Source organism: Ogataea haglerorum (assembly GCF_019207285.1).
Source record: "Ogataea haglerorum isolate 81-453-3 chromosome Unknown 81-453-3_NODE_12_length_311171_cov_96.283249, whole genome shotgun sequence".
In the NCBI taxonomy this organism is placed as follows: Eukaryota; Fungi; Ascomycota; class Pichiomycetes; order Pichiales; family Pichiaceae; genus Ogataea; species Ogataea haglerorum.
Genome location: NW_025065162.1, coordinates 217,759 through 232,588, shown reverse-complemented (window position 1 = coordinate 232,588; position 14,830 = coordinate 217,759). Strand labels below are relative to the sequence as shown.

Genomic DNA, 14,830 nt, shown 5'->3' with positions numbered 1-14,830 from the left:
AGGCAAGACAAGGCCGGGTAGCCAAAATACAGGTGTATGTCTACAGCCTTCCCAAGAATCCCTTGACCTTTCATCCACATATTCATGGGCGCTTTCCGACCAAGCGTGAACCCCGGCGAGGTTGTTGATCAATTGCACGGCTCGCCACAGATCGAAGAAATCACAGACAAGTCTGGAGGCAACCAGTTTGATAGCAACATTCCCAACCTCACGGACAATGAACTTTTAGATCCAATTTCCACCGCCACAGGCACAACTCCCACAAGCAACACGTCCAATGGTATATACCCTTTTCCTATATCAGATGTGCCCTCTTTGGGCGACGAGTCGAACACCGGAGACCATCTTCCGCATACTCCGCTCATCACGTCATCGCAACCGTCCATTTCCATCAAACCAGACGCACGGCACAGTAACCCGTATGCAAACGGTATCAATGGAAATAACTATATGATTTCGAGATACAACCCCCATGCGTCATTGCCGTACTATGACAATCCCCAAATGCCGTCTGGAACGACCAACTCAAACGTGAAATCTTTGCCATTTAAAAAACCCAAACCTAAGAAGCTCCAGAACCAGATGTCCGGACCTCCAAAACGGCCCGCTTTTGTCATGAAGCTATGGAACATGGTTAACGATCCTTCCAATTCTAAATACATCTCGTGGCTTCCTGACGGAAAGGCGTTCCAGGTGAGCGACAGAGAGAGCTTTATGAGACATGTCTTGCCCAAGTACTTCAAGCACAATAACTTTGCTTCCTTTGTGAGACAGTTGAACATGTACGGCTGGCACAAAATTCAGGATGTCAATTCAGGGTCTCTTGTTCAGGGTGAAGAAGTTTGGCAGTTTGAAAATCCAAACTTCATCAAGGACAAGGAGCACCTGTTGGACAACATTGTTAGAAACCGGTCTTCCAAGGAGGAGGACGACGACATCGACATCAACACTCTGTTGATGGAGCTGGAGTCGATGAAGCAGAAACAGAGGATGATTGCTGACGACCTGAGTAGACTCGTTCAGGACAACGAGCTTCTTTGGAAAGAGAATTACATGGCTAGAGAAAGACATAAAGCTCAATCCGAGACTCTAGACAAGATTCTGCGATTCCTTGTCACCTTATATGGTGGGTCGTCCAAGTTCTTGGAAAATGCCGGAGGGGCTCCCAGCGAGTTTCTCGAGATGGCCTCGAAAAGAGACGCACAGGGACAGCAACACCATCCACATGGACCTGATTTCGACATGCACCAGCCGATGCACCACCAGCCTGGCTCGTACTACCAGCCTCAAAATGGCAACAGCAGATTGATGCTGACTCACAGAGCACACAATAACGGGTCCAAGTCGACCTCGAGAGACACATCCAGCAGTCAGAGTGGTCACAATGGTTCGGACGCCAGCGACTCGCCAATTCAGGAGATTCGCAGAGGACCCGAAAACCAGAACAGTGAACAGCTCGACGGCTATAGGCCGCATCCATTCCAAGGAACGCCTCAGTTCCAACATCCGTTACCGAACTTCCAGTCGCCTGTTTCAATGGCCAATTCGCCTCGTTCTTACTTCCCGGAGATCACTCCGCAAATGCCGCAATCCTCCGTTCCCGCCACCCCTTCTGCGCTCTCCTCTGCAACTCCTTTGCAACAAGACACAGATGCTCATATGCCTCCTGAATATCTCATGGGAAACATCAACGAGCAGCTGAACAAGCAGCAAAGCTCGATCCGGCAGATTAACGACTGGATATCGCGGCTGGCCAGCTCAAAACTTCCGGACGAGAACAACGCTACCCAACAGCCACTTATGGATGATTTTAGAATGGACGATTTTTTACTTCCGCAGACCCCAAACGGCGGTGTCGATCCGTCTTTGACCACTGATGACAACTTTGGCGAAATCTACAATCCTTCTCAGCAAGAGTCCAGCCAATCCTACACAGACTCCGCGTCTTCGCGGACCAGCACGTTTTCAAGCAAAAAGAGAAGAGACAGCTCGCCGTCTTCGGAGGACAAGAAGAGGATTAAACAAGCTTAATACACGTTTAATACATTTTATGAAACACATATTGCTATTCACCATCCGCAATATAACTATGCTAGCTAGACTTTAATATATCTGATGGGTTTAAGTCCTTGTCTGTTTTTGGGGTCGGTGAGATGAGTTTGGCCATTTCGATGAATTTTTCGCTATTCTGGTCCAACGACGACGGAATCACATTTCTAGGCCAATGCAGTGCCTTCCACATCTCCTGGCCGAACGCCAGGTCTTCAGGCTCCACTGCCCTGCACACAAAATCTTGAAGTCCGTGTATTCGAGCGTAGTTGGCCAAAAGCTTGAAATGTCCATCCCGTAGGAAGTTCTTGTGTGCTGTGTTGTGCGTGAGAATGTGCACCATGTACCGCGTGAGCTGCGGCCAGTGTTCGAAGTATGTACATCGGGTCAAATATTTGTCTATAAGCTCGTATGCAAGGAGGTGGCTCGCTTTCATTTTGAACTGGTGCTGGAACTTGTGGCAGAACGCTATGGAGTTGTATATCTCGTTTCTATTGATGAAGTATGTGTTGAAAACCGAGAACGTTCCCAGGTTGGCCCTGGCTCGTGCCGACATGTGCATGTCGTGCGCTAGGTCGAACGCCTCAGCAACGGCGCCCTCGTTCAGATAGGCCCGGCAGAGCCTGTTCAGCATATAAGTGTCCATGTTGTCCAGAGTGTAGCCGTGCGCATTGTAGAAGTCGATCAGCTCGCGGTATCCGCACTTTCTCGACAGGCTGTGAACTGCGCTGCGAAACACCGGTTCCTGGTCGACGCCGTACTCGGGCATCAGCTCCAGCAGCTCAAACCGTTTGGAGTGTGTTCTGAGAGCGCGGAAGAGATAGTACCACGTATTGGCGTTTGCGTGGACCCCCTGTGCTGCGAGTTTTTGCAGTCGCTCAATTCTGCCGTCGTAGGTCGTCTTGCCCACTGTGAAGGCCATCATCACGTTGTGGAAGTCGATGTCGCGTTTGAACGCCGTAGACTCCTCCATACGGTCCATCGTCTCCTCTGCACCAGCATCGTCTAGGTAGAAGTGCATGTCTTGCACAATGTCCAGATAAGACTGTTTGGAGAGCAGGTCCGGCGTCGACTCGACCACCTGCGCCAGCAGTTCCTTGATCAGCACGCGAGTTCCGTGAGCGTACGTGAAGTTAGTCAGCTCATAAATGTACCTGTTGACGGTATGCTTATTCAGCTCGGGCACGCGCGGCAGAAACGACCGTTTCGACCTATCTGCAGCCTCCTTGTAGGGGAACTTTGATTTGGGCACTGGCTTGGGACTGATGCTTTTCAGAAGCTCAATCACGCGACCTTCCTGGTCATACTGCTGGGGGTCGGAGGTGAGCGGCAGCGCCTCGTTCCGCAGACAGGAAAGCGTCCCGAATCGACGGCAGCGCGCGGGGGCCGCCAACAGTCGAGAAAACATTTTAAACGTTTTTCTGACTAATTATTTATTATTTAGTAAACAGAGGCGCACTCAGCCGGAGATAGGACCCACAGAGTAGTTCACTGTTCATTTCTATCGTAGCACAGAAAAATTGAGCATGCCCCAGGATACCGCGTCCTCCCCCGCCAAGCACGCTGCGCCCCACAAAAAAAGTATTCGTGCCAAATAATCTTTTACCATGGAAGACGACCTCAAGTTCCGCACAAAAACAATCAACTGGCGCGACTGGCTCGGCCAGTACCACATGAACAACGTCCTCATGCAGAACCAGAATGGGCCCTGTTTCGTGATTTCCCTTGTCAACACCCTGATCTTGTCGAGCGAGATATCCAGCGAGGAGTGGAGCACAGTGGGTAAGAAGGGGTCCAGCACATCGATAAAGGCCGGCAACAGCATCCCGCCAAGCATGCTGTTCTCGCTCAAGAAGATGCTGCTGTCGAGAGAAGTCAGTCTGAGCTCGCTGCTCAATGAGTTGACCCACCTGATGCTCACGCTCAACGAGACAAGAGGCGTCTCCGTGGACATCGGGGCCATTCTGAACGTGTTGCCGCAGCTTGGAACGGGCCTCAACGTGAATTTGAAGCTCGACAACGCCGTCGTTGCCAATTTCGGGGACCAGACAGCCAGCATCTTGCAGCTGCTGGACCTGTTTGACCTCAAGATGGTGCACGGGTTTCTCATGAGGGAGCCGTGGGCCGAGTACGACACGTTTGACAAGATCCAGGATTTTCTAATCAGCGTGATAGACAGGCACAGCGGCGTGGCGCTGGAGACGATGCCGGCGAGCGAGGTCTTGGGGCTCGAGGTGGACGACGCAGAGCGGGAGGTGCTGCACAAGTACGTGCTGTACAGAGACTTTCTGTCGCAGAACAGCACGCAGCTGACGGAGGCTGGGCTCGAGACGCTCAAGACGGACTCCGAGCTGGTCCCGAACAACGCGTTTGTGATATTTTTCCGCAACGACCACTTCAACACGCTGTACAAGCTCGACAACAGGCTGTATCTTCTGGCGAACGACGAGGGCTACGGGAGCGGCATTGTTTGGGAGGAATTGAAGACTGTGAAGGGCTCGGACGATGAGCTGCTAAACGGCTATTTCGAGGTTCGTGAGGACGAGTCAGACAAGCCGCAGGAACACGCGGAGGAGGCTGTTTATGGAGACGATCCTATTGCGGGAGCAGACGAACAGCTGGCTGCGCAACTGCAGAGCCAGGAGGACGAGCGGCTCGCACGCGACATCCAGCGCGAGTACGAGGCTGAGCGCGCTAAGCGCGAGAAATCCAAGGACAAGAGGGCGGCTAAACAGGACTCGAAGCCGGACAAGTGTGTGATAGTGTAGACAGAAATGTTTTTTTTTATTTTTTTAGTTTCTATATTCAATTTACTTCCGGTGATTTATGTTCAAAGTATTTAAAGGGAGCGGAATCGAGTCGAGTTATTCCGTCTCGGCAAATCCGCTGTTTGTTTCCAACAACACATGGACGATCTATCCGGCCAAGCACCGCACGACCAAGAAGAAGGTTTCGGTCTGGCAGTTCAGCAAGAAGGACCTGGAGGCCCGTCTCCAGGCCAACGGGGTTCTGAACAGGACGAACCGCACAATGCTCATGGACGATATCTGCACTGTGCTGAGCAACTACGTCGGCAACCTGTCCAAGTTCAAGCACCCGAACTTTTTGACGGTGATTGAGCCTCTGGAACACCACAAGAACAAGATGCTGTTCGTCACAGAGTACGTGGTTGACGATCTGGCGACGCTCAACAAGTCCGATCTGGACGAAATCATCATCACCAAAGGCCTCTTGCAAATAGCCTCGGGACTCAAGTTTCTCCACCAGAGCGTCCACACTGTCCACATGAACCTGACACCCAGCTCTGTCTTCGTGACGGAGAACTTTGACTGGAAAATATCCGGGATGCAGTTTATTGAGGTGCTGGAGAATGCAGTGCAGGAGAAGTATGTCGATCCGCTGGACTCGCGGCTTCCGTCGTTCATGAGCATTGAGTTTCAGTACTCGTCGCCAAACTTGCTACTCAAACACAACGTTGATTACATCAACGATCTTTTTTCTGTTGGTTGTCTAATTTTCTACCTGTTCAACGACGGACGGTCTCTGCTGGAATGCTCGAACTCGAGCCTGTTGGAGTACGAGCGGTCGTTTAACAAGCTTAAACAGATCCTGGGCTCCGCGAACTTACACAACCACGCAAGCTTCAACAGCATTCCCAGAAACTACATCGACATCTTTATCCGTCTGCTGAAAGAAACCCAGGAGTCAAACAAGGACGTGCTCGTGTTGCAGACGCCGCTCACTGTTGATGACCTGCTGGCGTCCAAGATCTTCAACAACGACCTCATTCGGATCCTCAATGTTATAGACGAATTCCCGACACTCTCGCAGCAGGAGAAGATCGAGTACCTTGCGAATCTGACGAAGGACCTCTCCAGCTTCCCGCGCGCTCTCCTCATCAACAAGTTCATTCCCTTGCTGTCTGGTCTGATCACCCCGTTGCTTTCTGCCAAGAGAGTGAGCGAAGACGACCAGAAAATCATTATTCTCGCCTCGCAGAACCTGCTCATCCTCAGCAACCAACTCTCGCAGCTCACCTTCAGCGACAAGATCTTCCCGCTGCTCAACAGAATCCTAAACGAGCAGAACATGCCTGGCTACGATCTTTTGCTGGTCTCGAACATTGACACCGTCAGGACGAAACTCGGCGCAAACGAGAACGATCTCGGGTCCAAACACACACAGCTGTTCCAGAAACTGCTCAGCAAACTCTTTGAAAAGTCTGTGGTTGCCAGCAATGACCCCAGCACCGTCCAGCTGCAGGAGAAAGTGCTCACCAGTCTGGCCGTCTTCCTCAACTACCAAACATACTCCGCCATTACTACGCAGATATTTCCGGCGGTTTGCCAGCTGTTCAGCACAACAAGCTCGCTGAAAATCAAGAACCTCACCATCAACGCGTTCATACTTATGATCAGCGGGATGAACGATAAGAACTTAGACAACTACATCATCGTCGAGAAGCTGCTGCCCCTGGTACAGAACACGCAAGCCTCGAACTTCAAGAACGCAAACTTGCTGATGAACATGGTGCGGTTATACGAAAGCTTATTTCATAAGCTCAACAGGTCGCCGCCAACCATCTCTGTCGCGAAACAAGAGGTTGACGTGTCGGAGCTGATCCGTGACTCGATTTTTTTCCAGCTCTGGAAGCTCACTAATTTTGTGTCCAGAAAAAGCGACCTCGACGGCATATTCCGCATCATCGGGGAGATAGAGACGTATCTAAGAAACTCCGTCACTGCGAAGCTCAAGGAGACAAACGCAGACTCGTCTCCACTGCCTGCCGTTGTCAACTCTGCTGCCTCTGCTACCGCAGCTGCCAATCCCTTAGAGGACTTCGAGGACTTCCAGGCTGCTCCGTCCAAGTCGGCGCCGCTGCGCCTCAAGCCTACCAAGCAGTACGCCCTGCCGGTCGCCCCGGCTGCCCCGGCTGCCCAGGCAGCAGCCCCTGACATCCTGTCGTTCGGAGCAGCTAGCGCGCAACCGCAAACTGTGCACAGCCAGCAGACGTTGGCCGTCATGCAGCCGATGAAGGCGACGCGGGTGTCTTCGCCGCAGCCAACGCCGCCCGCAATCGACTGGAACAAGACGATGGCGCCCAAGCTGCGCACCGCGACACCGGCCTACGACTCTCTGATATAATCCATACCGGTCTATATAATTTTCGTCCCGGTCATCGCCTGCTGGACCCGTTTCTCGTATATGTTCTTGTGCTCCGTCGACTCCAGAGCCATGCTGCGCAGACAGTCCTGCATGATCTTGACCTGCTTGCCGATATTTTCCATGTGCAGCAGCACCTTGTTGTTGCCGTCGACGAAGCCGTAGATGGAGTACTTCAGCCCCGTCTCGCGACAGAAGTCGAGCACGTACGCCTGCGCTTTGCGGAAGTTGTGTCTGGGGAGCCGCGGGAACAGATGGTGGACGGCCTGGAATTGGAGTCCGCCGTGGAAAAAGTCGAACCACTCGGGACAGTCCACGTCCATGGTGGTGCGCAGCTGGCGCGCCGCAAACGACTCGGAGCTGCCGAGGTCGGAGGTCGACATGGCGAAGTGGCTGAGCGTGATCTGGACGTGCACAATCATGGTGACGACGTGCGAGACGAGAATGTACTGGATGCGGTCTCGCCATGTTTCCAGCGAGCCGATCAGTAGGTAGAAGAACCAGTAGAAGAAAAAGGACAGCCCCGCGAGCTCGAAGTACCACAGCCACCACGCCTTTCCGCGCGGACTCTTCCCCGTCAGCAGGTACTCCCAGGACAGTCTGTACAGGTTGAAGCGGCCAAAACAGAGGATCGGGTAGTAGAGCCGGTCCTGGAACTGCACCAACACCTTGGCCAGGCGGTCGAACCAGAGCGTCTTCTCGTAGTACGTGGAGTAGACGTTGCCGAACAGCCGCGTGCTGACGGCGAAAAAGGGCAAGTGCTGGATGTCTGGGTCGTGCACAGGGTCGTTTGTGACGAGATGGTGCACGTTGTGGTTCCTCTTCCACCAGCCCAGGGACAGGCCACCCATCCAGTCGGCGACCAGCACGCCGAGGAAGTTATCAATGTAGTAGTTGTGGGTGATGGCCAAATGGCCGGCGTCGTGCGCAATGAACGTCAGCTGCTGCCAGCAGAGCCCGATCGCGACCGCGCTCAGGAAATACCACTTCATCTTCAAAAACACCAGAAAGTACAGGAAAAGCCCCCCGTTGATGCACAGCTGCTTGTAGTACTCCACGTACGGACACTCGTACAGCCCCGCGGCCTTGACTTTGTCGTGCAGCTCGGCGTATTTCTGCGAGATCAGCTTCTGGGTGTTGTAGTCGAGCGACGGCCACGTTTCGAGATCTTTCTTCACCAGCAGGTTGTCAAAGTTCTCTATCACGGTCTGCGGGTCCCGGATCGGGCCCTGCTCGATCCGGATGCTGGCAGACGTCGGCACGACGCCCACAGGGAACTTTGGAGCCACCTCGGCCGGCATCTGGCCCGGAAGAGGCGTATCAGCAGCCTTAGCGTACTGGCCACCCTGGATAGGCGGCACGAGGTTGACCCAGTCGTGGTCGATGCGGCCGATCTGGAACCGCTTGAATGTGGCGATCGTCTCGTCGCAATGGTATGCGTTCATCTCGTCGGTGGCATCTCGCCCCACCATGTGGTGCACGGCCTTGTCTCCGCCGGGATGGATCTTGATCCAGCTGTTAAGCCGGAGCACGCATTTGTCGTAGATCACCAAAATGTCGCCCGCCCCGATCCTGGCCTTTATCTGCTCTACGGTGAGCACCCGGTCTTTAGAGATCATGAAGAGGCTTTTAATTATTTTTTCTAATATTTATTTATGTCATCTTACCGCAAACCGGTGTACAGAAATAGACAGCGGCTGTTCAGCAACGACCTGAAGGCGCTGCTGTACGCGTTCGGCGACTCGCCGACACCCAACCACGAGACCATCCAGACGCTCGAGGACGTGCTGACAACGTACATGATCGACCTGATCGTCGCCGCTAACCACTCGAGGCTGGCCCACGGCCGCAACCGACTCAAGATCGAGGACGTCAAGTTCGTCCTCCGCAAAGACCCGACAAAGCTCGCCAGAATCCACGATCTGCAGAAAATGGACAGAGAGATCTCCAAGGCCAAAAAGCTGTTTGACGAAAAAGCACAGAAAAAAGAGTAATCAATGCCAGCACCCCAGCTATAATTCTAACCTGTATAACCTATTAACATCGAAATCTTCATGAACGTGTCCCACAAACATGTTCCAGTAGTACACTGCGCGGATCAGCACCCAGTTGTACACCATCTTGGGGAACAGCCTGTAGCTGCTAAGAACGAAGCGGAGAGCGTCCAGGACGTTTCCGAGCTCCTGTTTGAACGCGGCCGCCAGGTCAATCCCGGAACGCGGAGGCGGGAACTTCATGTCGCTGGGCGACCGCGACGTCTCGCCCAAAACAGCGCTGTCCAGCGCCTGTGTGAAAACGAAGTCCTGCGCTGTCGTGACCGTTCCGTCCTCCTCCTGTTTGAGGGCCGCGTCGTACAGCTTTTTGAAATTGTTGATAGAGGCAATGCTCTTGGATAGTCTGTCGAACGTGTTGACGAGCGCGATCAGCTCAATCTTGGAGATCTGGAAGTCCGTGCTCAGCCTGTCGCGCCGGTCCAGCTCAAACAAGGTCTTGAGCGCAGTTCCGTAGCCCGTGGTCTGCAGCTTGCCCCACAGCCGGCATCTGTCGCACTGCACGCAGTCCATCACGCGCGACACGTTGATGAACCGCTGTCGGAACTCGTCCTTCAGCTGGCCCGCGTCGTCGTTCTGGAAAAGAGTATTTTCATTGAAAAGACACTCGTGAGAGTCGCCCAGCCGGTAGAAGGGCTGCACCATCTCGTGCAGCTCGCTCTTGAGCTCTTTCTCCTTGGTCTGGAAATTGCCGTCGTCGCAGAACGTCAGCTCCTGCAACACCCCGGACTGGTCCAGCTTGATCAGCGCCTTGACCACCAAAATGTAGTTCATGTATAGATTCTCTATTCTATCCGGGAAGTCGCCGACGCGGATCATAAACTGCTTGAGATTCGGCTCGTACTCCTTTGTCTCGAAGTTCAGATACTCGTTGCTCAGATGGGTGTTGATCGAGGAGTGCATGCCGCTGACGAGCCGGTAGAAGAAATTCTTTTCGAAGCACTGCTCGGCCCCCAAGTTAAAGCAGTTCTCGTTGTAGATGCTGCGCCAGATCTGGAACGACTGGTCGCCCCCATAGCCCGTGAACCGCTCCGGGTTGTCCACCAGGTTCACGTACACAGTCTCGTCGTTGACTTCGTCGATCTCGCAGTAGTCCTTGCCCGTTTTGGCCCCCGTCGCGATGCACGATCCGTTCGTGCTTGGAGGCTCCTTGGAGATCGTCTCGATCCTTCCGAGCACCTCGGGCTGCCAAATGTCGGGCAGGTTCTTCCAGTCGTCGATAGTGTCGACGGCACAGCTCTTGTGCATGCAGAAACCCTCGGCGTTGGACCAGAACGGACACTCTTTGTACAAGTTGAGTCGGAAGATCTTGAAGAAGTTCTCGTTGGTCAGACGCCCCAGCAGCGGTCTGGTGCGCTCGTTGAGCTCGTTGATGTCTGCAAACGTCACGTTCGAGCTGTCTTTGATCACTGTCTGCACAAAATGGTCCCAGTCCCTGAACGGAGTGTTCTCGAACTGGTGGAAGTTCTCGTATTGGTACTGCGCAGGCAGCGTGTTGGGCTTGTGTTCGAGAGAGGACACCTCCTGGAGCCCGAACCCGTGCGCGGTGGCAGAGAAAGCCGCTGCCGTGGCCACCAGAGTGTTAATTTTCATCGGACTTGAACGATGGCAAAATGGTAAAATGCTAGCTGGCTACCTGAATGCGCCACGTAAAATAAAATAAAAAAATCTGAAAAAAAAAACTTACGATTCACGTCAACATCACGTTTGTCTTCCAGTCACGCAGCACGTCCGGCCAGCTGTCGTTCTGGTGGTTGTAGTTCTTCCGCCGCCAGATCTCCAGCATGATCTGCCGCGCGTTCCAGTACGTGCCCACGCCGGTCTGGCTGATCTTGTGGCCCCACAGATTATAGCCATTCTGCAGGAAAACCGTCATCGCCTCGCTCCCAGCCACAAACCCCTGCCAAAACAGCGGAATGATGTAGCAGGTGTCCTTGTGCTGCTCCACAATGTTCTGGATCTGGTCCAGGTGGCGCAGAACCTTCTCTACCCGCTCCTGCAGGTACATCGGGTTGACGTCCTCCACGAACCGGTAGAAATAAATCACGAGTCCGTGGTAGAACGACATCACGTGGTGGTAGATGCCCTCGTGGCGCGGCGAGATGTACGCCGTGTCGTCGTCGTCCTGCGTCAGCGTCCACTCCAGCTGCCAGCTCAGCAGCTTGTACTCGAGCTGATCCGAGAGCTCGTCGAAAAAAAGCGGCAGCTCGAGGCCCTGGTCCTTGTGGAATTTCTTAAACCGGATCAGATGCACCACCTCGCTGAAAATCAGAATCAGCGAGTTCGGCAGCCCGTAGATCGCGTCCGACGAGATCATCTTGTCCTCCAGCTTGTTCTTCGACGGCTGGAAGCTCGTCCGCGTGATGTCGATGAACGCCGGCACCTCCGACTTCGGCGACCCGCCCTCCTCGTGCTCCACGGACTCCACCTGGTTGACGATGTATTCGATGCGCACTTTTCCGTTATCTGTGATTTTCTCGTTGTACACTCCCTTCGACTTGATGTCCGTAGTCTCTTCGCTCGCCACAGGCGCCGCAGCGTCGCGCTTGTGGCGCCGTTTCTTGATTCCGATCACGTTGTTGCTGTTGAACCGCTGGACCTCCTCTGTGGAGGCCGGGCTGCCGATAATGAACGACGAGTAGTTGTTTTCGTTGAGAAATATCTCCTGCTTGGAGATGTTCTCGAGCGACGTCGAGTCCTGGATGAGCTTGAGCGAGCTGAAGATCCGGTGCAGGATCACCGCCTTGGTGCTCAACTTCTTCTTCACCTTCATCTTTTTCTCTATGATCTTCTCACAGTGGTCCAGATGGATCTTGCAACCAGACATCGTGCCCCAAACCACGTCGATCGTCACCATCGACAGCACCGCCACCAGCACGTCCTTGTACTTCTGCTTCAAAATGTCCTCCTCCAGACACCTGTTGAGGAAGTTCGTGGCCTGCTGCCGCAGCTGGATTCCCAGATCCACGTAGTACTTCATCTCGTCAGACCCGCGTGTGAACTTGCTCTGCAGATTAAAAGCGCTCACTGCCAGCAGCGCGTTCAGCAGACAGTTGCGCGCGTTCGACGTGCGGCCGATCGACGCCAGCTCGCCAACGGCCATCAGTGCACGCGGGAAATAGATGAACTTCCAGGGATTTTTGGGTAGCGGGATCACCGTCATCATGTCGGCCAGATGCTCAATGTAGTAGTTCAGCAAGTAGCGCGTCATGGGGTGGACGGTCAGAGAGGTGTTGGGGATGCCAAACTTGTCTATCGCGATACTTGCCGGCAGCGGAGCAGTCTCGATGATCTCCATGATGGTCTTGGGCATATTCGCACCCTTGCCGGCATGGATGTTGATCAGGTTGGACGAAGAGTCCGCGTGGTAATGGCTGTTTTCGCGGCTGTTGTGCGGGTTCAAGTCGCTCTGGCTATTGCGGCCCTGGAACAGCATGTGCAGCATCTGGTTAGAGACGGTCTCGGCAGGCTGGACAGTGTCGTCGATCTCGCCGATCGCCTCGAGCGCGTCGTTCTTGAACATATCGAGAAAATGCGTGTCTCCGTTCAACGCAGACGCCGTCAAGAGCGCCGCATCGAGCAGCTCCGTGCTCAGCCACTCGTTTCCCAGATTCCCGTTGCCCGTGGCTCCCGCAGGACCGTTCTCCTCTTTGGCCGGTTTCGCTCGTTTTGCCGGCGGCTGGCGGTCTGCAAACACCCCACGGAACACCCCGAACGGGCCCTGCTGCCGCGATCCGTCCTCGTCGTCTGCGATCTCGTGCTTGGCCAGCGACGCCAGGGCGTCGTCTAGCTGCGAGTACATCGTATATCGCTGGTTCGGGGGATACTTGACGTATGGGATCGATCGTCGCTGGTAGTACTCAATCTCGTGGTTGGTCTCGTTGGGCAGCTGGTTGCCGTACTTATCGAATTTGACAAAGGAGCTCCATCTGAGCTTGACGTCGTAGCCTTCGCAAACAAACCCGCTTTTCTGGCACTTGGCACAGGCAGGCTTCCCCAGGTCGCAGGCAACCTTACGCCGTCGGCAGGTGAAGCAGCCGTTGAAGCTCTTTGTGTTCTTGGACCTCCTTGTGCTCATAGAAGCGTCTGAATTTTTTTTATTTATCGATTTATTTTGTTTAATTTATTTTTTACTTCCTCGGACATGTCATGGCTGTGATAACGTCCACCTCGCTTACGGCGTCTGAACGTGCTGATCTCACGAAAATCCTTGCCAAAATGTATCCCCACGATACCTTTGAAGACAACTTGACCTCCGAGACCAGTATCCTTATCGTGCACTCCGGCAGAGACAAATGGTCCCAGAGCCGTAAATACCAGCATGCCATCAGCTCGCGGCCCGATATCCGGCTTGTGTCGTACGAGACCGTCCTTAATACGTACAACTTGTGGCTGCGCGGCGACGAGGTGGGCCTACGACCCGAGAAACTCGAGATCATGCCCGTTTTCGACAACTTGAGCGTGTCGATCAGCCGGCTAGACGCAGAGCTGAGCGCGAAAATCAGACATATGGTCCAGTCAAACGGCGGTAGCGTGGTGGAGTCGATCAGCACGGCGTCGGACGTGCTTGTGACCACCGTTCCTGAAGGTCTGAGGTACTCCAAGGCCCGCGAATGGGGCGTTCCCGTGGTATCTCCGGACTGGGTATATGACAGCGTTGAGCGTGGCGGCATGCTGAGCGTGACGGAGTACTTTTTGACGGGAGAAAACAGCAAGGGCCGCCGCGATGACGCGTGCGACTGGGAAAAGGTGCGCGCATGGAAGCAGGCCGAGCAGGACAAACTGCAGACAGAAAAAGCGAAGCGCACTCTTGACACTTATGAAAAGGAGCGCGATCTGAAAGTGCGGAAGGTGGATAGAACGAATAAGGTGTGGAAGTCGATCATGGGCAACATTAAGGTGTCTAATCTGAAACGCGGGCTGGAAGACAACTGGAGTCAGGAACAGGAGGAGGAAGAGAGTTTTTCGCAGGTTTCCGTGCTGGATTCCAGCCAGGTGAGCACGGAATCGATGCTATTTGAAGGAGTGTCGTTTGCGCTCGGCTCAGGATACACAGACTCGCAAAAAAGCATTCTCAAAAAGGTGATCACAAGCCATCGCGGCAAAATCCAGGACAACGCAGATTACACGGTTGTGAGCTCGATGCTGGACTCGCTCGTGGCCGACGCAAAGGATAGCGTAATCACAGAGCTGGCTCTGGAGCGATCGATCTACTACAAGACGCGAGACTTCGACAGCATGTGGTCGCGGCCGTTTGTCCCGCATCCGGAAAACGAGTCGGCTTTATTCGAGGGCGTCCCGAACCGGGTGGTGTCGATCACCGGGTTTAAAGGCGTGGAACTCACGCATCTGGAGAAACACCTGGCCAAGCTGAAGACGTGCCAGCTGAGCAGTGTATTTTCGAAAAGCACGGGGCTGTTAATATTCAACGACGAGCTGCCCAAATCAGAGCTTCTGGCGAACCAGAAGCTTGTGCTGGCAGCCAAGTGGCGCACAAAATGTATTTCTATTGGCGAGTTCTGGGACGTATTCAAATAGCTACCATTTTCAGGCATAATAAAATTTAG

At 53.9% G+C, this 14,830-nt stretch overlaps 9 protein-coding genes across 9 annotated transcripts; 5 read left to right on the top strand and 4 right to left on the bottom strand.

The window, feature by feature from the left end:
• Positions 1–84: 84 nt before the first annotated feature.
• KL911_004255 (uncharacterized protein) lies at positions 85–2,031 on the top strand (the record flags this gene model as incomplete). Its single annotated transcript, XM_043199526.1, has 1 exon — positions 85–2,031. One exon carries the CDS (start codon positions 85–87, stop codon positions 2,029–2,031), a length of 1,947 nt encoding a protein of 648 aa, XP_043053079.1.
• Positions 2,032–2,092: 61 nt separating this feature from the next.
• KL911_004254 (uncharacterized protein) lies at positions 2,093–3,457 on the bottom strand (the record flags this gene model as incomplete). The annotated part of the gene is made up of 1 exon (XM_043199525.1): positions 2,093–3,457. One exon carries the CDS (start codon positions 3,455–3,457, stop codon positions 2,093–2,095), a length of 1,365 nt encoding a protein of 454 aa, XP_043053078.1.
• Positions 3,458–3,656: 199 nt separating this feature from the next.
• Positions 3,657–4,817, top strand: KL911_004253 (uncharacterized protein; the record flags this gene model as incomplete). The annotated part of the gene is made up of 1 exon (XM_043199524.1): positions 3,657–4,817. The coding sequence occupies one exon, from the start codon at positions 3,657–3,659 to the stop codon at positions 4,815–4,817; it is 1,161 nt and encodes a 386-aa protein (XP_043053077.1).
• Positions 4,818–4,875: 58 nt separating this feature from the next.
• On the top strand, positions 4,876–7,194 carry KL911_004252 (uncharacterized protein; the record flags this gene model as incomplete). The annotated part of the gene is made up of 1 exon (XM_043199523.1): positions 4,876–7,194. The coding sequence occupies one exon, from the start codon at positions 4,876–4,878 to the stop codon at positions 7,192–7,194; it is 2,319 nt and encodes a 772-aa protein (XP_043053076.1).
• An 11-nt stretch (positions 7,195–7,205) lies between these two features.
• On the bottom strand, positions 7,206–8,831 carry KL911_004251 (uncharacterized protein; the record flags this gene model as incomplete). Its single annotated transcript, XM_043199522.1, has 1 exon — positions 7,206–8,831. One exon carries the CDS (start codon positions 8,829–8,831, stop codon positions 7,206–7,208), a length of 1,626 nt encoding a protein of 541 aa, XP_043053075.1.
• Positions 8,832–8,867: 36 nt separating this feature from the next.
• On the top strand, positions 8,868–9,206 carry KL911_004250 (uncharacterized protein; the record flags this gene model as incomplete). The annotated part of the gene is made up of 1 exon (XM_043199521.1): positions 8,868–9,206. The coding sequence occupies one exon, from the start codon at positions 8,868–8,870 to the stop codon at positions 9,204–9,206; it is 339 nt and encodes a 112-aa protein (XP_043053074.1).
• Positions 9,207–9,224: 18 nt separating this feature from the next.
• Positions 9,225–10,856, bottom strand: KL911_004249 (uncharacterized protein; the record flags this gene model as incomplete). The annotated part of the gene is made up of 1 exon (XM_043199519.1): positions 9,225–10,856. The coding sequence occupies one exon, from the start codon at positions 10,854–10,856 to the stop codon at positions 9,225–9,227; it is 1,632 nt and encodes a 543-aa protein (XP_043053073.1).
• Positions 10,857–10,953: 97 nt separating this feature from the next.
• On the bottom strand, positions 10,954–13,341 carry KL911_004248 (uncharacterized protein; the record flags this gene model as incomplete). The annotated part of the gene is made up of 1 exon (XM_043199518.1): positions 10,954–13,341. One exon carries the CDS (start codon positions 13,339–13,341, stop codon positions 10,954–10,956), a length of 2,388 nt encoding a protein of 795 aa, XP_043053072.1.
• Positions 13,342–13,412: 71 nt separating this feature from the next.
• Positions 13,413–14,801, top strand: KL911_004247 (uncharacterized protein; the record flags this gene model as incomplete). Its single annotated transcript, XM_043199517.1, has 1 exon — positions 13,413–14,801. The coding sequence occupies one exon, from the start codon at positions 13,413–13,415 to the stop codon at positions 14,799–14,801; it is 1,389 nt and encodes a 462-aa protein (XP_043053071.1).
• Between the last annotated feature and the right edge of the window lie 29 nt (positions 14,802–14,830).